Source organism: Mobula birostris, chromosome 2 (assembly GCF_030028105.1).
Source record: "Mobula birostris isolate sMobBir1 chromosome 2, sMobBir1.hap1, whole genome shotgun sequence".
NCBI lineage: Eukaryota > Metazoa > Chordata > Chondrichthyes > Myliobatiformes > Myliobatidae > Mobula > Mobula birostris.
Genome location: NC_092371.1, coordinates 40,607,455 through 40,634,904, shown reverse-complemented (window position 1 = coordinate 40,634,904; position 27,450 = coordinate 40,607,455). Strand labels below are relative to the sequence as shown.

At 41.1% G+C, this 27,450-nt stretch overlaps 1 protein-coding gene across 2 annotated transcripts in view; it reads right to left on the bottom strand.

Moving 5' to 3' along the window:
* Positions 1-27,450, bottom strand: part of LOC140186036 (probable phospholipid-transporting ATPase IIA) — a 163,104-nt gene that overhangs the window by 83,759 nt on the left and 51,895 nt on the right. For both annotated transcript variants that reach the window (XM_072239856.1, XM_072239865.1), the window contains exons 11-14: positions 26,046-26,206; positions 24,137-24,279; positions 20,716-20,828; positions 12,490-12,705 (exon numbers count right to left, since the gene is read on the bottom strand). In XM_072239856.1, coding sequence (XP_072095957.1) covers positions 12,490-12,705; positions 20,716-20,828; positions 24,137-24,279; positions 26,046-26,206 — 633 coding nt within the window. The remainder of the gene's footprint in view (positions 1-12,489; positions 12,706-20,715; positions 20,829-24,136; positions 24,280-26,045; positions 26,207-27,450) is intronic.

The following is a 27,450-nucleotide window of genomic DNA, read 5'->3' as shown; positions in this document are numbered from 1 at the left end:
TGTTCATAGATGTTGGTTAAACACTGCTGGAAGCTGATCCCTTTCATTGTCCTTGTGGACAAAAATAGCTGCAAACCCTTATGTTGCAGGTTTACTCAAGAACAACTAAGGCAAACTTCTGTGTTAATGGCTCTTACTTACAGCACAGCAAGAGTCTGTGCCATCAAAGGAGTGAGACAAAAAGGGAAAAAATATATATACAGTACTGTACAAAAATCTTAGGCACATATAACTACGGTGCCCAAGACTTTTCCGCAGTATTGGAAGCTTTTTTATGCTGGAGTTTAGAAGAATGGGGGGGGGGGGGCGGGGGGAGAGAAAGAATCTCATTGAAACCTATTGAAGATTGAAAAACCTAGATAGAGTGGATGTGGAGAAGATGTTTCCTATAGTAGGGGAGTCTAGGAGCGGAGGGTACAACCTTAGATTAGTGAGACATCCATTTTGAACAGAAATGTGGAGGAATATCTTTAGCCAGAGAGTAGAGAATCTGTGGAATTCATTGTCACAGACCGCTGTGGAGACCACATCATTGGATATATTTAAAGCAGAGGTTGATTGGTTCTTGATTACTCAGGCTGTTGAAGTTTACAAGGAGATGGTAGAAGAATGGGGTTGAGAGGGATAATGAATCAGTTATGATTGAAAGGCAGAGCAGACTTGATGGGCCGAATAGCCTAATTCTACTCCTAAGTCTTACGGACTTGGTCTCCACAACCCCTTTGTGACAGCGAATTCCATAGAATACCACCCTCTGGTTGAAGTCTTCCTCATCTCTGTTTTAAGGGGATATGCCTTTATTGACTGTGCCCTCAGATCCTAGACCCACTAATGTCCACTTATACCCAGGTCTTTCAGTATAAAGAATTTAAAGTGTGATCTTTAGCTAATGGTGGTTGAAACTGTTGATACACAATGCTTCTGGCAAGATTTTGTAGTTGAAAGCATAATCATATTAAGCAAAATGCTTTCAGATCTGTTAATGAAGTGGGAAATGGGTTTAGTCACGAGAACTATACCATATCAACATTTCCCCTTTACTTTGGATTACAGTTCATGAAGTATTACTTACTGTATCTGGGGACGTAAAAATCACTGGAGCGCACCAGCGATGCCACCCTCTCTGGCCACAGATGAGTTGAAGAGGATCCTATCCAGTATAAACACAAGTTAAGCTATGGGCCTGACAACATACCTTGTCAGGTGCTGAGAGACTGTACAGATCTGCTAACAGAGGCCTTAACAGACATCCGTAACATCTCTTTGAAACAGTCCACTGTCCCTACAGACTTCAAGGCAGCCACCATCATTCTGGTGTCAACAGGGCAACAGTAACAGGTCTAAACCATTACCGCCCAATGTCACTGACTTCAACAATCATGAAGTGCTTTGAGTGGCTGGTAATGGAGCATATAAAATGCCATCTTCTAGCTACACTGGACCTTTACCAGTTTGCCTACCACTCAAACTGATCCATTGATGATACAATTGCCCCAGCCCTCCACTCCTTCCTGCGCCACCTAGAACAGGATGTTATTCACTAACTTCAACTTGGCACTTAACACAATCATCTCTCAGAAGCTCGTGGCTAAATTGTCCTTGTTGGGACTCAACATCTCCATAAATGAATACGGTCGGCCTTCCTTATCCATGAGGGATTGGTTCCGGGACCCCTTGCGGATACCAAAAGACGCGGATGCTCAAGTCCCTTATTCAACCTAAGTGCGGTGGACCTTAGGACCCGGCGGAACCCGGGACCTTATTTAATCTGTCTCAAAGCGGTGGACATTAGGACCCGGCGGCAGACCTCTGAATCCACAGTGTTTCTGTTCATGAAAATAATCACCATTTAAAATAAAATGGAAATAATAAAGTGATCGGAAAGAGGTGAAACGCCATCGGTCATTAGAAAAACGTTAAGCTACAGTCGGTCAACGATTGGAACAATTTTAAAGGATAAAGTGAGAAAGGCTACAATTATTACTAAGCAACACAGTGGTTTAATTATTGGGTTTTGGGCTTTTGATCCTCCACATCAACCTGGCAGGGATGGAGAGCACTTGGAAGCGGTCTGTCACTGTCACTGGATCGAACTTGGGAATTTCCGTTCCCTAGCCTGGCGCTGAAACATACGTTGCGTAAGTGCTTTATATGCATAGAAAGGTAAAATATATACTATATACTAAGACAAATGTTTGACCAGATGTTCCAACTTAGTAAGAGAACGTCCGTTTTTTTTATCCCGATCCACAATAACCTACACACATCCTCCCATATACTTTAAATCATCTCTAGATTATTTATAGTACCTAATACAATGTAAATGCTATGTAAAATAGTTATACTGCATTGTTAGGGAATATTGACAAGAAAAAAAAAGGTCTGTACATGTTCGAACAACAAGTGCTGGAACAGCACTTCTGGGTTTTCTCGATTCACGGTTGGTTGAATTCGCGTATGTGGAACTCAGAGATAAGGAGGGCCGACTGTATGTTTGGCCTCATCGGCAACAATGAAGAGTCAGCATACAGAGAGGAGGTAGAGAGGCTTTTCAAATAGTATGAGAACAACATCCCGTATCTCAGCGTGAACAAGACAAAAGAAGTGGTTGTGTACTTCAGGAAGAAGGCAGAGGTTGACCACTCTGCTTTGCATATCAATGGCTCTGCCGTGGAGGAGTGACACTTACCTGCCTCCCAATACAAGGACAATTGTGTTGGATAAGAAACACTGGCACTGTCAGCAATGGCCACAGCCTAAGAACAAAAACCATCCCAGATCTGGGCTCATACTGCCAACTCTACTGCAGAGGCAACACATACCCGACTTGCAATGATGGCTGCATTCGAAGCTTAGGTGACTGAAAAGCAGAACAATCTACTTTGTGAGGTTAAGACATCAAAGGGTTATTACACAACTTGTATGCATCCATATCCACAAAGAAATACACCTTTCATCAGCAAACAACAGGAATTCTGCAGATGCTGGAAATTCAAGCAACACACATCAAAGTTGCTGGTGAACGCAACAGGCCAGGCAGCATCTCCAGGAAGAGGTACAGTCGACATTTCAGGCCGAGACCCTTCGTCAGGACCAACTGAAGGAAGAGTCAGTAAGAGATTTGAAAGTGGGAGGGGGAGGGGAGATCTGAAATGATAGGAGAAGACGGGAGGGGGAGGGATGGAGCCAAGAGGTGGACAGTTGATTGGCAAAAGGGATATGAGAGGATCATGGGACAGGAGGTCCAGGGAGAAAGACAAGGTGGGGGAGAGGAACCCAGAGGATGGGCAAGGGGTATAGTCAGAGGGACAGAGGAAGAAAAAGGAGAGTGAGAGAAAGAATGTGTGTATAAAAATAAATAACGGATGGGGTACGAGGGGGAGGTGGGGCATTAGCGGAAGTTAGAGAAGTCGATGTTCATGCCATCAGGTTGGAGGCTATCCAGACGGAATATAAGGTGTTGTTCCTCCAACCTGAGTGTGGCTTCATCTTTACAGTAGAGGAGGCCGTGGATAGACATGTCAGAATGGGAATGGGATGTGGAATTAAAATGTGTGGCCACTGGGAGATCCTGCTTTCTCTGGCGGACAGAGCGTAGGTGTTCAGCAAAGCGGTCTCCCAGTCTGCGTCGGGTCTCACCAATATATAGAAGGCCACATCGGGAGCACTGGACGCAGTATATCACCCCAGCCGACTCACAGGTGAAGTGCGCCTCACCTGGAAGGACTGTTTGGGGCCCTGAATGGTGGTAAGGGAGGAAGTGTAAGGGCATGTGTAGCACTTGTTCCGCTTACAAGGATAAGTGCCAGGAGGGAGATCAGTGGGGAGGGATGGGGGGGGGGGGGACAAATGGACAAGGGAGTCGCGTAGGGAGCGATCCCTGTGGAAATCGGGGTGGGGGGGGGGAGGGAAAGATGTGCTTAGTGGTGGGATCCGGTTGGAGGTGGCAGAAGTTACGGAGAATAATATGTTGGACCCGGAGGCTGGTGGGGTGGTAAGTGAGGACCAGGGGAACCCTATTCCTAGTGGTGTGGCGGGAGGATGGAGTGAGAGCAGATGTACGTGAAATGGGGGGGATGCATTTGAGAGCAGAGTTGATAGTGGAGGAAGGGAAGCCCCTTTCTTTAAAAAAGGAGGACATCTCCCTCGTCCTAGAATGAAAAGCTTCATCCTGAGAGCAGATGCGGCAGAGACGGAGGAATTGCGAAAAGGGGGTGGCATTTTTGCAAGAGACAGGGTGAGAAGAGGAATAGTCCAGATAGCTGTGAGAGTCAGTAGGCTTATAGTAGACATCAGTAGATGAGCTGTCTCCAGAGATAGAGACAGAAAGATCTAGAAAGGGGAGGGAGGTGTCGGAAATGGACCAGGTAAACTTGAGGGCAGGGTCTTATAGTAGACATCAGTGGATAACCTGGTCCATTTCTGACACCTCCCTCCCCTTTCTAGATCTTTCTGTCTCTGGAGACAGCTCATCCACTGATGTCTACTATAAGCCTACTGACTCTCACAGCTATCAGGACTATTCCTCTTCTCACCCTGTCTCTTGCAAAAATGCCATCTCCTTCTCGCAATTTCTCCGTCTCCGCCGCACCTGCTCTCAGGATGAGGCTTTTCATTCCAGGACAAGGGAGATGTCCTCCTTTTTTAAAGAAAGGGGCTTCCCTTCCTCCACTATCAACTCTGCTCTCAAACGCATCTCCCCCATTTCACGCACATCTGCTCTCACTCCATCCTCCCGCCACCCCACTAGGAATAGGGTTCCCCTGGTCCTCACTTACCACCCCACCAGCCTCCGGGTCCAACATATTATTCTCCGTAACTTCTGCCACCTCCAACCGGATCCCACCACTAAGCACATCTTTCCCTCCCCCCGCTCTCTGCTTTCCACAGGGATCGCTCCCTACGCAACTCCCTTGTCCATTCGTCCCCCCCATCCCTCCCCACATATCTCCCTCCTGGCACTTATCCTTGTAAGTGGAACAAGTGCTACACATGTCCTTACACTTCCTCCCTTACCACCATTCAGGGCCCCAAACAGTCCTTGCAGGTGAGGCGCACTTCACCTGTGAGTCGGCTGGGGTGATATACTGCGTCCGGTGCTCCCCATGTGGCCTTCTATATATTGGTGAGACCCGACGCAGACTGGGAGAACGCTTTGCTGAACACCTACACTCTGTCCGCCAGAGAAAGCAGGATCTCCCAGTGGCCACACATTTTAATTCCACATCCCATTCCCATTCTGACATGTCCATCCACGGCCTCCTCTACCGTAAAGATGAAGCCACACTCAGGTTGGAGGAACAACACCTTATATTCCGTCTGGGTAGCCTCCAACCTGATGGCATGAACATCGACTTCTCTAACTTCCGCTAATGCCCCACCTCCCCCTCGTACCCCATCCGTTATTTATTTTTATACACACATTCTTTCTCTCACTCTCCTTTTTCTTCCTCTGTCCCTCTGACTATACCCCTTGCTCATCCTCTGGGTTCCCCCCCCCCTTGTCTTTCTCCCTGGACCTCCTGTCCCATGATCCTCTCATATCCCTTTTGCCAATCAACTGTCCACCTCTTGGCTCCATCCCTCCCCTTCCTGTCTTCTCCTATCATTTCAGATCTCCCCCTCCCCCTCTCAAATCTCTTACTAACTCTTCCTTCAGTTAGTCCTGACGAAGGGTCTCGGCCTGAAACGTCGACTATACCTCTTCACAGAGATGCTGCCTGGCCTGCTGCATTCACCAGCAACTTTGATGTGTGTTGCTCACCTTTCATCAGCACAGTTTAAGGTATAATAAATGATTGACAAAGCATTGTATTTACCTTGATAATTAAATTTGATTCTACGGACTGCAATGGAACTGATCTTCGGAAATAGTTTACAATACACAGCCAATGCACTATTGCCTTGTTAGCTCAAGCCACTAAGAATGGGTATATAGATGAAAACAGGCTTTTCTTCTACACACAAGTCTGAATTAGCTTATCTGGAGGGTTATCCGGATATCCCTGGGTTAACTGCTGATTACACCCAGGTGATTTGTTAGAACAGGAACAAGTAGTGGAATCTCCTTTGATGCTCATTTATTAAATAAACATGGATTCAACTTTGGCTTTTGTTCCATAATAGAATTAGGATTCAATGCCACAGCCTTTTATTTTTTTTAACTTTATTGAGAGTTACAGTGTGGAATAGGCCCGTCCAATCCATGCAGCAAACCACCAAATTAACCCTCACCTAATCACAGGACAATTTACAAGGATCAATTAATGGAAAGTCTTTGGACTGTGGATGGAAACTGGAGGGAACTATTGCAATCATGGGGAGAATGTACACAGGTGGCAAGAGAATTGAACTGCAAATACTGACTTCCTGAGCTATAACAGTGTTCTGCTAACTGGTACCCTATGGCACCATTGCATGAATGGCAGCTTTCTGAGGAAGCCACAGGAGGGTGACAAACAGCAACAAGATGAAGGTAATATGTTTAGAGAAGTAGGAGGATGGAGTAGTGAAAACTGGTGGAAAATAACCTTTTCAAATTAAATATCTCCTTAAACTTTCGAAGGTATTATGGTGGTAAGGTATCTTCCGAAATTGGACATTTCAGAGTATAGGCAGTCCTCGATTAGGCAGATATTTACTATTCAAATTCTAGGTATACACTCACCAGGGCAGAAAATAAAACTGGCAAAAGTATAGTGAGCCTATCCTCCAAAACATTGCCTAATGGTCTGCTTTGGAATGCATAGTATTCGGTTGTCCCTGGCCTACTGAAGGTGTGAATTGCAGAGATGCTAGAAAATAGGAAAGTGCCTTAATGCAGTAGAATGAGTTGAAAGTTTTTAAAGTGTATCTTGGATATTTATGTTCTTTATTAATGAAGTGAAATGAAAACCTCAGTGTTGAGCATCATACTAATCACATCTTCCTGCATTAATCATGAATCTGTCTGCAATTGGTTTTTATGTAGAAAATAGTTGTTTTCTATGATTAAATTATCATAAAAGATCAAACCAGACTCTCACCTTTGACCTGGTGGTGCCAAAGATTTGAAAAGGCACTGAATACTCAGTGACCTTATACAATCCAGTTCCTGACCTTTGACTCCCAGGGCCATTTACAACTCCTTCCTGCCTGGTCATCTATCACTGGAATCAAGCTTTCTTGCTAAATGCAAGTTTCCTTCAAGCAAGAATGACATTATTATGATTTCACTGTAATTTAGCTAGAACACTGGGGAGATATTATATTCCTGACCTTTGACACTTCTGGATGGTTAAACACAAGAAACGAACAGCTTCTATATTCATTATTCATTGTCTGTCCTGGTATGTGAACAACTAACTCTTCTCGTCTTCCTGAAATAACAGACACTTTACTACAATGATTTATGTCCAAATGGAGGGGGTCATACCTGCAAATGAAGATTTTTATTTTCTTGATAAATTTAGATTTGATAGCCTATTGGTAACAAATTAAAGAAAGAAGTACCAATCACCCAGCTCAATCTTTCGGTATGACCTCTTTAATAATTTCTCTCTGGAGGCTTTTGCAATTAAATTACTTTGGGGGAAAAAAAAACATATAAATAGAAATTATTTTCACATTGTCCATTACGCTAGGTGGCCTGGAATAAAAGTAATCAGTTTGTCTCTCAGCACGCATTTGGAATTCCAGTTTCAGTGAAGGGTCAGATCTTGACCGGGGGTTGGGGGGGGGGGGGAAGAAGAGAGAGAGAAGCGGGTGGAGGGTGGAATTAAGGGTTGGTGAATAAATAGGAAAAAAAAATGTAAGCTCGGCTCCAGGAACCACATAAGTTCCAGGAACAGCATTTGGAAAGAGGGGCTCATTTGTAACCTTAGTGAGTTTATGTCACACCAGAGCCATGTTATACAGACAGGAAGGTATAAGGTTAGAACCATGAGTCAAGTGGGAGTCACAAGATAAATATCTGAACCATGCAGCATACTTTATCTACTACTCATCCTATAAGTATTCTCCACTGGTTGAGATCCATTCAGGGAGGAATCTGGCACTTTTCTAGTCTGAGTGCACAGTGGCATGGATGGTGTGCAATAATATCTGGAGTGAAAATTACTTTAGAGTTACATGTGTTTGAAGTATAACATTAACTCATTGCTTAAGGCAGCCATATTTTTCTTTGTGCTCCATAATACACAGAGTGGACAATTCATTAGGTATTTCCTTTACCTAATAAAGTAGCCACTGTGGTCTTCTGCTGCTACAGCCCATCCATCTCAAAGTTCGATGTGTTACACATTCACAAATGCTCTTCTAGGCACCTCTGTCGTAATGTGTGGTTATCTGAGTTACTGCCGCCTTCCTGTCAGCTTGAACTAGTCTGGCCATCCTCCCCTGACCTCGCTCATCAACAAGTTGTCTTCACCCACAGAACTGCTGCTCACTAGATGTTCGTTTCTTTTCCCTCAGCGTTCTCTCTCAACCCTAGAGACTGTTGTGCATGAAAATCTCAGGTGGTCAGTAGTTTCTGAGATATTCAAACCACCCCATCTGGTACCAACAATCATTCCACAGTTAAAGTCACTTAGATCACATTTCTTCCCCATTCTAATGTTTGGTCCAAACAAAAGCTGAACCTCTTGACCATGTCTCCATGCTGTCTTGCCCTGAGTTGCAGCCACCCGATTGGCTGAATAAATATTTGTATTAACGGGGTGTACAGCTGTACCTAATAAAGTGGTCACTGTGTGTATTCCTCTGCCACTCTGAAGTTGCTAACCTCCCAGCCATGAATAATGCCAACATGACTGTGACCTTCAAGTTACCACAAGAGCACGATAATGCAAATCTCACTGTAAATACGCCTCCTACATGCACAATACTTTTGTTTTTGGTTGAGGTCGTTTCCATTAAAAGCAGGGCTGTAATTAGCACCATGTTGCCCGCCCCCCCACCCAACTGCATGAGGCAAGAAAACAAAGCAAAACAATAAACAACATTTTAACCCTTTCAATACTAAGTTTCAATTTCTGCTTTCACTAAAATAGTTATAATAGACATGCAGCACAGAGACAAGCTATTAGCTCGAGTCTGTGTCTACCATCCAGCACCCATTTACACTGATCTTACAGTCATCCCATATTTCATTCCTGCACATTCTCATTAATTCTCCTAGCATTAAATTCTACTATGTGTGTACACACTCCAGGAGTATATTACAGTGGCCATTTAACCTACCAACCTCAATCTTTGGGATGTGGGAGGAAACCATAGCAGCTGGGTGAAACAGTTGCAAACTCCATGCAAACAGCATCTGTGGTCATGAATGAAGCCATATATCTAGTGCTGTGAGGCAGTGGTCCTGCTAACTGTAATTACTTATCTTAATGGCAGAACAGTGGCAATCAGGTTTGAATAGGCATCATTACTAAAACACAATTTAAGCATTTCAGTTACGGAGCTAGTATAAAATCAGAAATGGGATTAATGTGGGATTAGTATAAATGGGTGGTTTATGGCCCGTGCACGCTCACTGTTTGAGCATTTTTTCTCTCTCTGACAATAAGTTAGAAACAGCAGTTCTTTTTTAAAACCACTAGATGTGACTAGTATCGACTTCAATAATGGATTGGAGGATAGGAAAAGAGCATGAGGGAGAGAAAAAAAAGCTGCTATTGTAAGGGTCATGGTCAATACTATGTACATAATTCATATGCAAACTGTTACATTTGATCAAAAAGAACAAATTATTACTTCATTAGATCAGAAAGCCTAGAAGGCCCCACAGTGTTGCTTTTGTTGCCTTCATTTATCTGCTTAATAAAATATTTGTTGCACCTTGCCGAGAATACACGGAGTTCCTGAGAACTGAATGTGGCATCCTTCAGGATACCGGAATGGAACAACAGAAATCAATCACTAAGAAATTATAAATAGTGGATTTCTATTTTTCATCAGATTGCAAGGAATTGTGGTGGAATTATTTGAGCAATTTTTTCCTTCATATTTGCAATTTATTTTTCAATCCCATTTTGTTATATTTTAATTTTCATCTTCAGCAAGAGCAATACAGCAACACCTCCGTTGATGCTTGTGGAAATTCAAAGGAATTATCTTGTATGTCCATACCTGATTCAGCTGTGCTTAAAATGGCTGTGCATCAAGTTTGTGTGATATTGTCCTTAATCACCTTATAGTACGCCAGATGCCAATTTGCTTTTTTTAAAAAAAAATCACTTAGGAGAATTTGCTGAGAAAATGTAAAATTTATTAGCTTGATTTATTATTTCTCAGAGCGGAACTTACCTATCCACATCTCTATAACACAATTAAAGTTTAAAATAATCCCTTAGTACTTCAGAAATGGAGGACAAGAGATGTGAGCCATTAAGGGTATTGAAAGCCTGTTTGATGTGATGGGTTTGAAGAAGGATTTAATTAAAGGGTACTTACAGGAAGGAGAATGTTATCAAGAAAAGAGACCATAAACACCAGTAAAGTAGCAACCAAATGGGGCAAGGGAGAATATTACAAAAAGCAAGGACTATAGACTAAAGAATCAACCAATCTTCGCTTTAAATGTGCCGAATTACTTGGCCTCCACAGCTGTATATGGCAATGAATTCCCCATATGCACCAGCCTCTTGGCTCAAAAAAAATTCCTTCACATTTCTGTTCTAAAGGGGTGCCAAAGCATTCTGAAGCTGTACCCTCTGTTCTTAGACTCCCCCACTATAGGGAAACTTCCTCTCCATATCCATTCTCCCCAGGTCTTTCAATATTCGGTAGGTGTCAGTGAGATCCCCTTTACTCTTCTGAATTCTGCTGAGTGCAGGCCCAGAGTCATCAAACGTTCCTCATCTGTTAAACTTTTCATTCCCATGATCATTCTTGTGAACCTTCTCTGCACATTTTCCAACGCCAGCATATCCTTTCTAGGATAAATAAGGGGCCCAACACTGCTCACAATACTCCATGACCAGCTAGAGTTTAGCTTCTTTGTCACCAGCTAAATCACACAACAGGACTCTTTTTCAAACACACCACCCCAAATTAGCAGAATTTACAACACGTCAAGGGACATGAACTCCTTTTCATGCGAAATACAGAACAATGGAACAAAGGGGCTTATTGTTTAAATGTTAATCACGTTAATCACAAATCAATTCAGCAGCACTTCCTACACTGGGTTTTGTGACTCGTCATTCAATACAATATAGAGACAAGCTACTAAATATTCAAGACAGCAAAAAAACAAAAATAGCTAAATCAAATCAAAATAATTAACTTGTAATATTTTACTCAAAAGATAAAGATTTTACTGATAATAATAATTCATGAAAATGTCACATTCTTTCAGCCCATTTGAGAATAGGAGACTGATAGAAGAACACAGATTGAGTTGATGGTTCAGTGAGCAGGTGTTCGGAACAGGCAAACCAGAATGGACTTCTACACCATGCAAGAAGTAACCTGCAAGAGAATCATTCTGCCAGACAGAAAGCAAAGTGCAAAACTGCCAGGTGTTGCTGAGACAAGCATAAGAAGAAAACACTTCCATCTCTGCTGGAAATAAAGATGTGACATTGCAAATGGTTTCAGGTTGTAACAAGGGAAAGTTAGCACAAGTCCCAATTTACTACTTTATCCAAGCAACCACCTCTTCTCGCTGCTGCCATCAGGTAGAAGGTACAAGAGCCTCACGAGCAGCTGTGGAGGCCAAGTCACTGGGTGTATTTAAGGCAGAGATAGATAGGTTCTTGATTAGCAAGGGCATCAAAGGGTATGGGGTGAAAGCAGGGGAGGGGGATGACTGGATGAATTGGATCAGTCTATGATTGAATGGTGCAGCAGACTGGATGGGCCAAATGGCCTACTTCTGCTCCTATATCTTATGGTCTTATGGACTTGCACCAGTAGGTTCAAGAACGGTTACTACCCCTCAACCATCGGGCTCTTGAATAAAAGGGAATAACTACACTCGCTCGCCCCATCGTTGAAATGTTTCCACAGCCAATTATCTCATCTTAAGGACTCTATCTCATTATCTTATTTATTGTTATTTATTTATATTTGCATTTGCACAGTTTGTCATCTTCTGCACTTTGGCTGATCCTGTTACAGTTACTATTCTATAGTTTTGCTGAGTATACCAACAAGAAAATTGAATCTCAGGGTTGCATGTGGTGACATATATGTACTTTGAACCACCTCTGACCATACAAAACTGCATCCATCAGATAGGGAGCACGTTTTAACACATTCTGACAAGGCAATATCTGGGGGAGGACGAAGTCAGGAGGGACTGAATGGCAAAAGTGGTGGTGGTGGCGCCAATGTTTTATAGACAGACGTGAAGACTATCAATCCCATCTCATCTGGCTTTTCAAACATGTAAATAGGAGATGAAGGACAACAGACAAAAATAAAATCAGCTAACAGCAGGGGGAACTTGGTCTCAGAATGAAGGAGGAAGCTGTAAATTATTTGACATAACAATAAACTAACCTCATCTGGACTGGCTGCTTGGTAAGTTCGACATGCATCTTCGTAACTTTGTTCAGCTTCAGCTCGGTCCGGAGAATCAGGCCCACGAGACTCGTAGACAGGCGTAACGTTGTGGCACAATGAAATTGCTTTCACTGCCTCATGAACACGAATGGCGACAGTTTTACGCATTTTAGGCGTTGCTGAGGAGGATTTGTCTTGTGAAGCAGGTGGAGGCTGGGGAACAAAAGAACCCCAGTTTATTTCAGCATAATAGTTACATTCATCATCATCATCAGGATGGCACGGTAGTGGTGGTTAGCAAAACAGCATTACAGCGGCAGTGATCAGAGTTCAGTTCCCGCTATCCGTAAGGAGTATGATGGTGTGTGTGTTTCCACCCACTTTCCAAAGACATACAGGTTAGAGCTAGTAAATTGTGAGCATGCTACATTGACACTGGAAGTTTGTGACGTTTGTGGCTGCCTCCAGCACATATTTGGACTGTGTTGGTTGTTGACATATTTCACTGTATGTTTCAATGTACCTGTGACAAATAAAGATCACCTTTCTCTTTCTCCATCACTACAAGAGGACAGAGAACAACGCAGACCAAGGGGATGAGACAGCACTTTTTCCACAGGCCAGAACTTGCCTTTTGGAACTCAACTTAGATAGAAGTAGGGAAATATAATCTGCTCACCAACTCTTCAGAAATCAACACTACTCAATAATTTAATTCCCTCACAAATGATCTAATTGACATTCTTATCTTTACCAACAAGATAACTAATTAAATAAAAAGGTTTCAAATGCAAATTTAGCATTATAAATCCTTCTAAGGATGTAGAATCCTGGCCACCTTTGATGCTTCATCTGTCTGCTGTGAGTGACGATGACAAATAACTAAAGTACTTGTGCCAACAACACTGAACAAAATAAAGACTTATTGCATGAATGGTTAACATGGAAGTGGAGTTAATATTTTCTGTTACAAAATCAAAAAGAATTGCAGTATGGCTTTAGGGGAAGCTATCAGAAGCTACAAAGGTTATAACAGAATACAACATGCATGTGAAAATACATTGTCAAGTTGTTTGGGTAAAAATCCTCAAATGTTCCCAGCAGTTCAGAAAATCTGCTGCATTTAGTAGTTTGTAAATTATTGCTACAGACTTGGAAAAAAGAGTGGAAGGAAAGCCTTTGTGTGTCATGTATAATAGAACTTGACAGCAAACAAATGTAAAAAGCAAACACCACTCTTCCTGGTATGTCAGACTTTCTAGACTATAGTTTCATGTGTAATGTACACTTAGCTTGTTTATCTTACTTAGGTATAGACAGAGCTTCCTCAAATACTCTCAATTTCCAACTCCTTCCTTCCCCCCCCCCCACTCCCAATCAGAGAGATGAAAACCAGTGAGGCTTTTTAGTTTTTGTCAAGTAACTCCAACTTGGAATCATGCATTCATGCATTTATGCACCTTAGGTGAAAGGTAGAATTGGAAGGCTTTGATTTTTCTGCAGCCAAGAAAGCAACCAAAACTTACCATTAACACTCATCGATAATAGCTAACCTCATGCATTACTGTAGGTGAAAGCGTACTCTCAAATCCATAACCTAGCATGGATTTAACGCCTTCAGCTGAAGGGGACGAGAGAGAATTGTTATAAATATTAACACACACAACAAAAAGAACAATAGAATGGAAGTTTAGATGCTTGTAACAGAGGAATATACAGTACTGTATTTGCCAACGTGGAGCAGAGAGCCAGTTTGTAAAACTGGCAGGAGCACAGGATATTGGGGAAAGGTGATGGTGGAGTGCCGCAGGACACTAAACAAGGTCATCTGATTCCAAACAATTTGTTTATTGATCATTACAGAATGTCTCTCTGATGCTTCCCACTCCCTCCCCTCTCTCCATTTCCCAATTATGATTCCCCATCCCCTGCCCAATCTTCGTTCACAATTGAGACCCATATCAGAATCAGGCTCATCATCATTCACGTCATTCATGTCATGAAGTTTGTTTTTTTTTGTGGCATCACTACAGAGCAATACATAAAATTACTACAGTACTGTGGAAATATCTTAGGCACCCTAGCTATATTCATGTGCCCAAGGCTTTTGCACAGTACTGTAGTTCAATGATTTTGTCAATTATTAAATAAGAGTTTACATACTTGCTTTCAGGGGATATATTCGATTCTTGGGCACATCGTATTTTGAGAAAAATTCTATTTTTTTCCTTGGGGTGGTAGGTTGACTATTAGTAGCAACATCAGGTTAAGTTACCAGAGTTTCTGTTTAACTGGACAACCATTTCACTGGCAATCCACAACCATGAACCTTCTTAGATGAAGGTTAAACAAATACTTGAAGAGGAAATGACAATGGGTAACAATGAAAGGGTAGACTGGGAAAATGTCAATTAATTGGAATAGATCCTAACGTTAATAGGAAATGATGAAAAGATGAAACAGAAGGTGAAAATTTATTTCTAAGTCATATATTCAATCATTTTCTGGAATCCTAAATAATAAATTCCACCCTTCTGCCAGAGACTTACAGCTAGCCACAGTTTCACAGATGCCGAGCATTTCACTTCACTTTTTATATGTGAACCAAGACAGACAGTATGATTCAACACAACATCACTCAGTTTTGAATCATCATCCATTTGGCACTGAACAGTGCAGTGATTAGCTTTTTTTAAAAACCACATTCTTAGCCAACTTATGCAAGATGGAACTTTACTGCTCACCAAGGAACGGTTTATCACTATTAAAGGACAGCATGTAATTAACGTTTAAGCAGAATCAAGTTAGAGTCAAGCCCCAATCTTACTGCTGGTACTGCAAGTGCTGCACTAACTGATATACTACCATGCCATTCTTTATATAAATAAATATTTATATTTATTTGTAAATATACATTTTTAATAATACATGAAATAGTGAATGTCTCATAATATTTAAAGAACAAATTAACTGTACAGTACACATGAAAAAATATGTACCAGACTCATTGTGAAACCAATGAATGGGCTCAGCATCAAGACTGCATGGGTTATTAGCAAGGGTCAATAAAGGTTAGATTTTAATGAAGCAGCCATTTTTGGAATGGGGAACTGAGGCTTTGACACAAGAGGCTTCGGAGCTAGGAGAGGTGAAGGCTAGGATGAGGTTTCTATCAAGTTTCTCTTTCTTTCTTTATTAGTACCTAGCTAGAGTGGTGAGAATGGATCCCAGGGCCACTTGTGTGCATGTCATGCACGACATGGGGGATTTTAAGTCCTCCAGTCTCCCTGATTGCTACAGTGCATATATAAAGTATTCAACCCCCTTGGAAGTTTTCATGTTTTATTATTTTAAAACATTGAGTCACAGTGGATTTAATCTGGCTTTTTGACACTGATCAACAGAAATAATTCTTTCATGTCAAAGTGAAAACAGATTTCTACAAATAGATCTAAATTTATTACAATTATTAAACACGCAATAATTGATTGCATTATTACTCACCCCCTACAAGTCAGTATTCAGTGGATGTACGTTTGGCAGCAATTACACCCTTGAGTATGTAGATTGGTCTCTATCAACTTTGCACCTCGGGACACTGCAATTTTTCTCCATTCTTCTTTACAAAACTGCTCAAGCTCTGTCAGATTACATGGGGATCGTGAGTGAACAGCCCTTTTCAAGTCCAGCAACAAATTCTCAATTGGACTGAGGTCTGACTTGGCCACTCCAAAACATTAACTTTATTGTTTTTAAGCCATTCTTGTGTAGTTTTGGCTTTATGCTTGGGGTCATTATCTTGCTGGAAAACAAATCTTCTCCCAAATTGCCGTTCTCTTGCAGACTCCTTCAGGTTTTCCTCCAGGAATACCCTGTATTTTGTTGCATTCATTTTACCCTCTACCGTCACAAGCCTTCCAGGGCCTGCTGCAGTGAAGCATACACATAGCATGATGCAGCCACCACCATGCTTTATGGTAGGGACGGTGTGTTTTTGAAGATGTGCGGTGTTTGGTGTATGCCAAACATTGCATTTAGTCTGATCGACAAAAAGTTCAGTTTTGGTTTCATCAGACCGTAGAACCTTCTTCCAGCTGACTTCAGAGTGTCCCACGTGCCTTTTGGCAAACTCTAGCTGAGATTTCATAGGAGGTTCCCCCCCAACAATGGCTTTCTCTATGCCACACTCCAATAAAGCTGCGACTGATGAAGCACCCTAGCAACAGTTGTTCTATACACAGTCTCTCCCATCTCAGCAACTGAAGCATGCAACTCCTCCAATGTTGTCATAGGTCTCTTGGTGGCCTCCCTCACTAGACCCCTTCTTGCACGGTGACTCAGTTTTTGAGGTTGGCAAGCTGTAGGCAGATTTACAGCTGTGTCTTATTCTTTCCATTTCTTGATGATTGACTTAAGTGTACTCCAAGGGAAACTCAGTGACTTGGAAATTTTCTTGTATCCATCACCTGACCTGTGCTTTTCAATAACCTTTTCACAGAGTTGCTTGGAGAGTTGTCTTCATGGTGTAGTTTTTGCCAGGACACTGACTCACCAGCAGTCGGACCTTCCAGATACAGGTGTATTTTTTTTTTTTAACTATAATCAATTGAAACACCTCAACTGCGCACAGGTGATTTCCATTTAACCAATTATAACTTCTAAAACTAACTGGCTGCGCCACTCACAATAAAGAGAAAATCTGCAGATGTTAGAAATCCAAGCAACACTCACAAAATGCTGGAGGAACTCAGCAGGCCAGGCAGCATCTATGGAAAAGAGTATATACAATGTTTCAGGCTAAGTCCCCTAAGGCCCGAAACATCGACTGTACTCTTTTCCATAGATGCTGCCTGGCCTGCTGAGTTCCTCTAGCATTTTGTGTGCATTGGCTTCACTAGTGATGAGTTGATGTGTCATATTAAAGGTGAATACCAATGCAATCAATGATTTTGTGTTTTGTATTTTTAATGAATTTAGATTGCTTTGTAGAGATCTGTTTTCACTTTGTCATGAAAGACTTTTTCTATTGAGCAGTATCAAAAAAAGTCAAATTAAATCCACTATGTTTCAATGTTGTAAATCAATAAAACATGAAAACTTTCAAGGGGAGGTGAATACTTTTTGTAGGCACTGTTCATCTGTGAGAAGTGCATCTCAGTGTAACTTGTTAGGAAACTGAGGCTGCAGCTGGATGACCTATGGTTAATTTGGGAGAACAAGGAGGTGGTAGTTACAGGGGGTAGTCACACCCAAGTTGCAGGAGGCAGGTAGCTGGGTGACTGTCAGTAGATGAAAAGTGCATAGGCAGTTAGTGCAGAGTACCCACGTGGCTGTTCCCCTCAGTAATAACTATATTGTTTGGATTCTGTTGGGGGAAAGCCACAGCAAGCAGCTCTTTGGCACCAAGTCTGGCTCTGTGGGTCAGATGGGAAGGGGGGAAAAAAAAAAGAGAAGATCAGAGCGATAGTTAAGGGAACAGACAGGAGATTTTCTGGACATGAAATTCACCAGCGGATGGTACTCTGCCTCCCAGGCTCCAGTATTAGAAATGTTTCAGATCAGGCTCACAGCATTCTTAAGGGGGAGGGTAAGTAGCCAGAAGGTGTAGTATATATTGGTAGAAATTATATAGTTGGAAAAAGTGATGAGGTCCTAAAGAGGAAATACAGAGAGCTAGGAAGGAAGCTGCAAAGCAGGACCTCAGGGATAGTAATCTCCAGATTGCTGCCTGTGCCATATGTCACTGAGAGTATGAATCCGATGATATGGCAATTGATTGACTGATTGGTGCCTTCTTAGGGCAAAAGGTGTAGATGGGTCAGAATTTCTTAGGTGCACCTAGGAAGGATTCCTAATACACTATGTATTCAGGCTGACTGGAGGAGAGGCCATACTGGATCTGGTGCTAGACAATGAACCAGGTCAAGTGACAGATTTCTTAGTGGGCAAGGTCACGTGATACACCTGTCAGTGGGTGAACATTTTGAAGCAGAGACCACAATTCCCTGACCTTCAGCATAACCTTGGACAGAGATAAAGAACAGACAGTAATGAAAAGGGTTTAAATGGGAAGAGGATCTTGGGAACATAATTTGGGAATGGATGCAGTCAGGGAAATGCACAAAGGAAATGTGGAGGTTATTTAGGGAGCACTTGCATTGTGTTTTGAAAAGATTTGTCCCAGGGAAAAGATGTTAGGGCGAAGGAACCATGGTTGACAGGAGATGTGGAACATCTAGTCAAGAGAAAGAAGCTCTCTTAAAGTTTAGGAAGCAACGAACAGATAAGGCTTTAGAGAATTATAAAGTAGCCAGGAAGCAGTTGAAGAATGGACTTAGCTAGGAGGGGACATGAGAAACCCTTGGTGAGTAATATTAAGGAAACTCCCAAGATGTTCTACATATACGTGAGGAACAGAATGATAACAAGTGACAGTAGGATGAAACAGGGATAGAAGAGGAAACATGCATCTGTAGTTGGAGCAGGTAGGGAAGATCCTTAATGAATACCCTGCTTCAGTACTCACCAGTGAGTGGCACCTTGATGAATGGAGGACAGTGTAAAAATAGGCTGGAATGCCAGAACATGTTGATGTCGAGAATGAACTGTGCTGGAACTTTTGCAAACCAATAGGATAGATAATTCCCTGGGGCTGAACAGGATTTACCCCAGATTATCAAGGGAAGTGATTAAAGAAATTGCTGTCCCTTTGGCAATTACCTTTGTGTCTTCACTGACCACAAGAGTAGTACCAAAAGATAGGAGAGTGGCAAATGCTATTCCTTTGTTCAAGAAAGGGAGCAAGGATAACTCTGGAAATTGTAACCAGTAAGGCTTACTTCAGTGGTGGTCAAGTTATTGAGGAAGATTCTTATACAGGATCTATGACCATTTTCAGAAACATAGCCTGATTAGGGTAGTCAATGTGGCTTTGACAAGCCTGATTGAATTTTTTGAGGATGTGACAAATCACACCAATAAAGGCAAAGCAGTGGATGTGGTGTATATCGATTTTAGTAAGACATTTGAAAAGGTTCCCCAAGGTAGACTCATTTAGAAAGTCAGGAGGAATGGCATCCAGGGAAACTTGGCTGTGTAGATTTGGAATTGGCTTGCCCATTGAAGGCATAGCAGATAGAGACTATTCTGTCTGGAGATCAGAGACCAATGGTGTTCCACAGGGATCTGCTCTGGGACCCCTACTCTTTATGATCTTTAGAAATGACTTGGATGAGGAAATGGAAGGAAATTAGTACGTTTGCAGATGACACGAAGGTTGGTGGTGTTGTGGATAGTGTGCAAGGTTATCATCGTTTATAATGGGATATTAACAGGATGCAAAGCCAGGCTGAGAAGTGGCAGATAGAGTTCAACCCAGAAAAGTATGAAGTGATTCACTTTGGAAAATTTAATTTGAAGGCAGAATATAGGATTAATGGTAGGATTCTTAGCAGTGTTTAGGAACAGAGGGAACTTGGTATCCATGTCCATTGATCTCCCAAAGTTGCAGCACATAATAGGGTTGTTAAGGAGTATGGTGTGTTGACCTTCATTAGTTGGGGGATTGAGTTCAAAAGCCACAAGGTAATGTTGCTGCTCTATAACACTTGGAATGTTCTGTTCAGTTCTGGTCACCTCTGTACAGAAACAGTATGGAAGTTTTAGAGAGAATGCAAAGGGGATTTGCCCGAAAGCAGCCAGGATTAGAGTATATATCCAACGAGGATAGGCTGAGGAGCTAGGGCTTTTCTCTTTGGAGCAAAAGAGGATGAGAGGTGATTTGATAGATGTGTATAAGATGATAAAAGGCATGGAAAGAGTGATCAGCAAGCATCTTTTACCCAGGGCAGAAAGAGGTAATATAATGGGGCATAGGTTAATTGGAAGAAAGTACAGGGGTGACATCAGAGGTAGAATTTTTTTTTTTCCAAACATAAAGAGTGATGAGTGTATAGAATGCGCTGCCAGAAGTGGTGCCAGAGGCAGATACCTTAGGGACATTTTAAAGGCTCTTTGATAGTCACAAGGTTGAAAGAAAACTGGAGGGCTATGTGGGAGGGAAGGGTCAGTTTGACCTTACTGTAGGTTGAAATGTCAGCACAACATCATGGGGCTGAAGGACCTGTATTGTGCTATACTATACTATGCTACCTGTAGCATTTAATTGCCCCTTCACTCGGTCAAGCAAATAATGATTAGTTTGGTCATTCATCACACACTTACCTGCGTATATGCACTAAAAACATGGCTCTCTACTTCATCCATTGAATCCAGCCCATAGGACACTGTACCCAAATGAAGACGTCTGAACTGCATCTCATTTTTGGTAAGGGTTCCTATGAAAAAGGGAAAAAAGGGTAAAGTTACTGAACTTTGTAACTTATCAAAGGGCATTTTAGTCACATAACACCATTGCCTCTTGAAGGGCAACACCATTCAACAGGACACATTTTTTAAACTTCAGAGACAAAGACTGGAATTTGCCTTTTCTGCCATGTATTTAATGCAACATATGATTGTGGGCATTGATTCTATCCTGTGGGATTTCACTTTGAATGATAGTGTAAAATTCACAACAGCAAATGGGCAATCTATTTTATATTGCACTCAGATTTTAACTTCCAAAATAATAATCGGGAGAGATACAAGTGGCTGCTAACTTCTAACCACAAGTTTGATACAAACAAAAAAAAAAAAAATAAATCAGAATCATTGCAACAACTTCTCAGCAGGAATTACTCAAAAGCTGTTATTGTCCACTCCAAAGTGTGAGTGCACTGAAGACATTGCATCTTACTTCCTTTTCCTGGTTCATGCATTATAGAAAGCAAATCTAGCACATCAATTTTCAGCCTAGCTAAGATTATCCAGCTCTAACACCAGGGGTTTTGATAAGGAGGTATAGAAACCATTTTTCAAAATGATCTAATTTCCTTTCTGGAAACTCTTAACTACAAATAGTTACACACATTTTCAAACTAAATGCAATACTAAACATAAAGTGAGATATTTTGTTGCATTACATTTGTATTAAACAGTTAAAAAAAAAATCTTCAAAGTTCACCTCTGACAGGACCAAGGTCTCAGACCAAAAAACATTCAAGCAGAATTAGGCCATTTGGCCTATTGAGTCTGTTCCACCATTTGATCATGACAGATCTATTTCCCTCTCAATGCCATTCTCCTGCCTTCTCCCCATAATCTTTCATACTCTGACTTATAAAGAATCCATCAACCTCTGCCTTAAATGTACTCAATGACCTGGCCTCCACAGCTGTCTGTGGCAACAAATCCCACAGATTTACCACTCTCTGACTAAAGAAATTACTTGTCTTCTTCTTCTAAATGGACGTCCCCTCTATTCTGAGGCTGTGCCCTCTGGTGCAAGACTACACCACTATAGGAAACATCCTTTCCACATCTATTCTATCTAGACCTTTCAACATTTGATGGGTTTCAAGTCAAATCATTTTTTATTGTAATTTCCACCATAACTGCTGGTACACTACACAGTAAAAACGAGACAATGTTTTTCAGGACCATGGTGCTACATGAAACAATACAAAAACTACACTGAACTACGTAAAACAACATAAAAACTACACTAGACTACAGACCTACCCAGGACTGCATAAAGTACACAGAACAGTGCAGGCATTACAATAAATAATAAACAAGATAATAGACAGCAGAGGGCAGTAGGTTGGTAGTCCAATGGCTTGGGGGGAAAACTGTTACATAAATAAACAGCTGAATGGCAGCGTCCAGGATTCCGATTCCATCCATTTCTGTACTCCTGCTGAGTATTTCGCTGGAGTCGGATGTAGTGCAATTTATGTCCTTTGGAGAGCAGAATGGACGGAAGAGCCGGCCGGCTAGGGCTTGCTTTTTTCCTGGCACGGACTCCTGCCCGCTCGCCTCGCTTCCTTGCACAGCGCTTACGATGTCCCCACCTCCGGCCACTGGCATCAGGCAATTCCGAGGACTGCAGGCCCGATTCCCTCAGCAAGCCGAGGTCACGCAATTTAACCAGATCTTCGTGAAGGTTTGTTTTTGGACGATCTCTGCATTGTAGCAGTATCTGGCGATGGTAGATAGTCGCTCTGTTATCAATGAGATCTCCCCTCATTCTTCTAACTTCCAGTGGGCACAGGGCCAGAGCTATCATTCACTCCTCATATACAGGAATCATTTTCATGAACCTTCTTTGAACACTCTCCAATGTCAGCACATAATTTCTTAGGCAAGGGGTCCAAAACTGCTCTCAATACTCCAAGTGAAGCTTCACCAGTGTCATATAAAGCCTCAGCATTACATTCTTGGTTTTATATTTCAAATCTCCTGCAATAAATGCTAAAATCACATCCTAGGTGTAGTGCATAACATTTGCTTTTGTTGTCCAAGTCTGTTTTACAAAATCTAGGCTTTAACAACTTGTGCTCCTAGGTTAATAGCTGGAGTATCTATAAGTCTAAACCTTTCTGTTTCCAACCTTGTGTCTTCATTAAAAGGCATACATTTCCTCTACCTCTTTGCTAGCTAAAATTTGGAAGAGCAGTATTATTTTCTAAGTGATAAATGACCATCATTTCAGTCCATCCACAGTTCCCCTAAAAAAAAGTAGCAGACAAAAGATCTCTGAAATCTCTTTCATATGCATAGGCTGAAAGAAGCCACCAACACAACAATTTTGAGAATTCTAGCTTTCTATAAAAGTACCACTCCCTTTCAAGTTTACAAAATCCACTACAGGTTTACAAAGGCAGACAGCTTGTTACTAGAAAACTGTTAGCAGACTTTTCCTATAATAGAAATGCTCAGAATGAATCATAAACTTTCAACACAGCAAAAGCCATTTAACTCGTTGGACCCCAGGTAAGGTTTTAAGAGTCAGATTCAGATTCATTTATTCACCACAAGTCCATCAAAACATACAGTGAAATGTGTCATTTGTGTTAACAACCACCACCACCAAAGGATGCGCTGGAAGCAGTCCACAAGTGTTGCCACACTTTCCAGCACCAACATCACGTGCCAACAGCGTTCAGAACAACACAAGTGATAGCAACAGCAACAAAAACAAAGCAAAAACAGCAAAACAAACTGCTTCACCCCCACCCCCCACCTACTCACACACAAAAACCGGACTCCAAGCCCAGGACAAACCACCTCCAGGCCTCCAACATCAATCCCTAGCCCGGACTCGCAGACATTAGGCCTCTGACTCCAATTATCGTGTTCCATTCCTAAATCCTTTTTAAACAGTTCTCTATCAAAAGCCACCTCAGATATTTTTCATTATTTCAGACACAATAGTTCTACTCTAAAATCACTCAACTTTTTCTTCTCTTTTGTCAACATTCTTAAGTTGATGATCTCTGACATTGATTTACTTGCATTTGTATTATGCAAGTTTAACCTTGCTTTTTCATTAAAATGTCCCTTAATTTCAAATATCTTCAATTTTCTATCAACTTTCTATAAACAAAACCCTCCGGTTTTGAATAACTCTCACAATGAGGCCTCTTTATTCTCGCTATCCTCCTTAAGAACCCTTTCCATTTTCCTTTACACCTTAACTTTGACAGCCTTGGAAGTACTCTGGGATAGACACGTACACTAAACACTAACAAAGAGGAATTACCTGTCTTGTCTGTTAGAACATAAGAAATTCTTCCAAGCTGTTCTGGAATGGTGCTAGCCCGTACCACTGTGCCAGGAATTTTATCATCTTTACGAATCATCAAACTGTAGACCATCTTTCCCATGTCCAGGTTGACACGAATACTGGATAAATTAGAAGGAACATACATAAGCAGACGGCTACGCTTACCTTGGGAACAACTAAGTACAGACTGAAGGAAATTAAGTCAATGAGATTTCTTCAGGTAGGTAATATAAAGATTTAGCCCATTGTCTTTTGGCTATAAATGTGAAGTATTATACAGAGATATTCCTCTGATTCACAATTTATTTTTAAAAATGATCAGATTAGATCTGGCATTGCTCATATGAATACAAGTTGCAATAATATTAGATATTTGAAAGGAAACGTTATTTTTACTGCAACATCTTGACTTACAAATATTAGATTTCTGAATTTTTGTTGCAATACCCTCAACTCTTGAGGATATGTTTACATTTAAAGCAGTGTATTTACTTTAAGATAAATTGAGCTGAAGTATCTATTATGTATTTTGCCCAGCCTTTCAATTTAACAAGATTTTCTTTATGAAATGTTTTCCTGAAAGATAGACCTTCTGTAAATCAAGGAATTATTGTACTAAAAATAATTAGTTATGCTAAGCATTTTATATGACATAAAGGCAGCCACTCTGCTTATCTATGGAGAATTCCTATCAGTCCCATTCCACCACATACTTCTCTGTGATCTGCTACTAGCTCTCACATTTCCATCAATTTCCCTGAGTCTCCTGCAGCTACATACACTGTGAGTAATTTACTGTAACCCAATATGGAAACTATCAACAAGGGCAGCTGAAAATTGCTCAGGAATTTTTTTTTTCTTTACAGGGAAAACCTTTTGAAGGACCTCGGTTTGGTTCAATTTGCTGCGTAATCTTTGCTGATAATGTCTACTCTGACAACATCTGTGCAGAACTACTGTAAATTTTTTCCACTTTGCTGTCAGTTGTGGTTGGCAGGCTCCTCTGAAAGGAAATAAAAAATTTAAGTGTTGAAATACTCAGGTCAAGCAAGCAATATCTATGGAGAGAGAAACAGAGTTAATATTTCAGGTCAGTGGCCTTTATCAGAACTGGATCTTCACTTGCTCCAAATTTACTCCAACCAACGTTCAATATAAATGATCATTTCCTGCTTTTGTATCTTATTCCTGTAAGAATAAGAACATAATGCTTTGTTTTCATCCTCTTATATCTCTTTGCTCATCACAACATGCATCCAATTTTGCAAACCTCGTGGCTCTAGCATCTCATTTAATTCCTTACTTTCCAAAACATAAGTCTCCTCGTTCCTCTTATCAAAATATTTATGGACTGAATTTAATTTGTCAATCATCTGCTCATTTTGCAAACCAGCTATGACATTATAGGGACAATCTTCCACATTGTGTTGACTCTACAGACTTGGTACCTTCCAAAACTGTACCTTGCCTGTGGTACATGAAACCTAAAAAACAAAGTCACAACTTCCAAGTGTCATCTGTTCATTTTATAACAGACCCTGAAACATCATCCAACTTCAGTCTTCTGAATTGTAACTTTCTTTCAATTCATCTTGTTACCCAATTTTGAGTCAATTATGCACATCAAAAAAATCTGATTGTTCATGCGGATCACATGCTCTTTGTGCTCCTCATTTACTCCAGGCCTTTGGCTTCAGTGCTCAGGTTACTGTTATTCACCATGTGGACAAAGGAAATAAGTCCAGACACTGGCAATATGGCATCAAAATGTACAGGGCATGCTTTATAAGGTGGGGAATCCAAAATGGAGATGGAAAGCAAATGACATTAGAAAAAAAAATACTCTTGCAGAGAAGATGAGAGCAAATTCAATTGCTGTATTTACCTGATAGGAACTATGTGAGAGAACAGAAGGAAGAAGCGAAACAAATGGAGGTACCAACGTCCCCTGAAATGCTGCAGGGCCACCATCACAAGGGATAATGCCACCAAAGCAACGAACAGGACCTTCATTAAACAGTTCACCTCCAGGTCAAACAGCCCCATCTATGAGGGGGAAAAGAAAAGATTAAAAAAAATTACATTTCCATACATCTCCAGAAATATAAACTTTACACTTTTGGTGTATTTTGTTCATCTGGGACATGATGTAGTTCCTCTGCTATCACCAGAGAACCACATACATTGACACACATCTCATGAAAAAACAAATGGAACTCATCATTTTAGAGTAGGCAACTATGTGTCAAATCTGGCTCTTGCACAAGATTACATATGGTAAAGACAGTGAACCCATTCCAAGCTCTGTTTATACACTCATTTACCAGTTGATGCTACCCCTGCTGCCACCTTGTGGTGGGTATATGGACAAATGTTAGCAACACTTCAAAGTAAAATTTATCATCAGAGTACACACGTCACCACGTACAACCCTGCAATTCTACTTCCTGCAGGCATATTCAGCAAATCATATATAAACAGGATCAATGAAAGTACAACCAGAGAGTAGAAGACAACAAACTGTGCAAATGCAAAAATAAATAAATAAATAAATAAATAGCAATAAGTAACGAAAGCATGAAATAACAAAATAAAGAGCCCTGAAAGTGAGATCACTGGTTGTGAGAACATCTCAATAGATGACTGTAGATATCATCTTTTGTTCAAGAGCCTGATGATTGAGGGGTAGTAACTGTTCTTAAACCTGGTGGTGTGAGTCTTGAGGCATTTGTACCTTCTACCTGATGGCAACAGCAAGAGCAAAGCCTGGGGGTGGTGAGGATCTTTAATGATGGATGCTGCTTTTCTACGACAGTGTTTCAAACAGATGTGCTCAATGGCTGGAGGGTTTTACCCCTAATGTACTTCACAGGAAGATAAGGCCATCTTTAAAAAAATTGTAACAATTGCAATTGTATACCCTAAACACTCTGAGACAACTTGTTGGCTGTAGTAATTTAAGATCGGTGCCTCAGGTCAGGGTGCTTAACATTAGCGGTCATAACTTATATAACAGGATGCTGTATCCTTTTTTTAAATATATAGATTGGAAGGGACATGTGCAAGTCAGGCTTCATTGTCATTCCAAGGCAAAAATATAAATGATTCATAGTAATCTTTTATCATCATTTTAAAGCATTAATTGTCCAATTATGGACAGGTATTCCAATGTAGTTCATTATGTAAAAGAAAACAGCCATTCTTATCAAGATGGAGGATATGAGTGGAGAAGAATTACTTGCTACCTATTTTAGAAGTTTTGAGTCAAAAATGTAGATCTGCTGAGATCA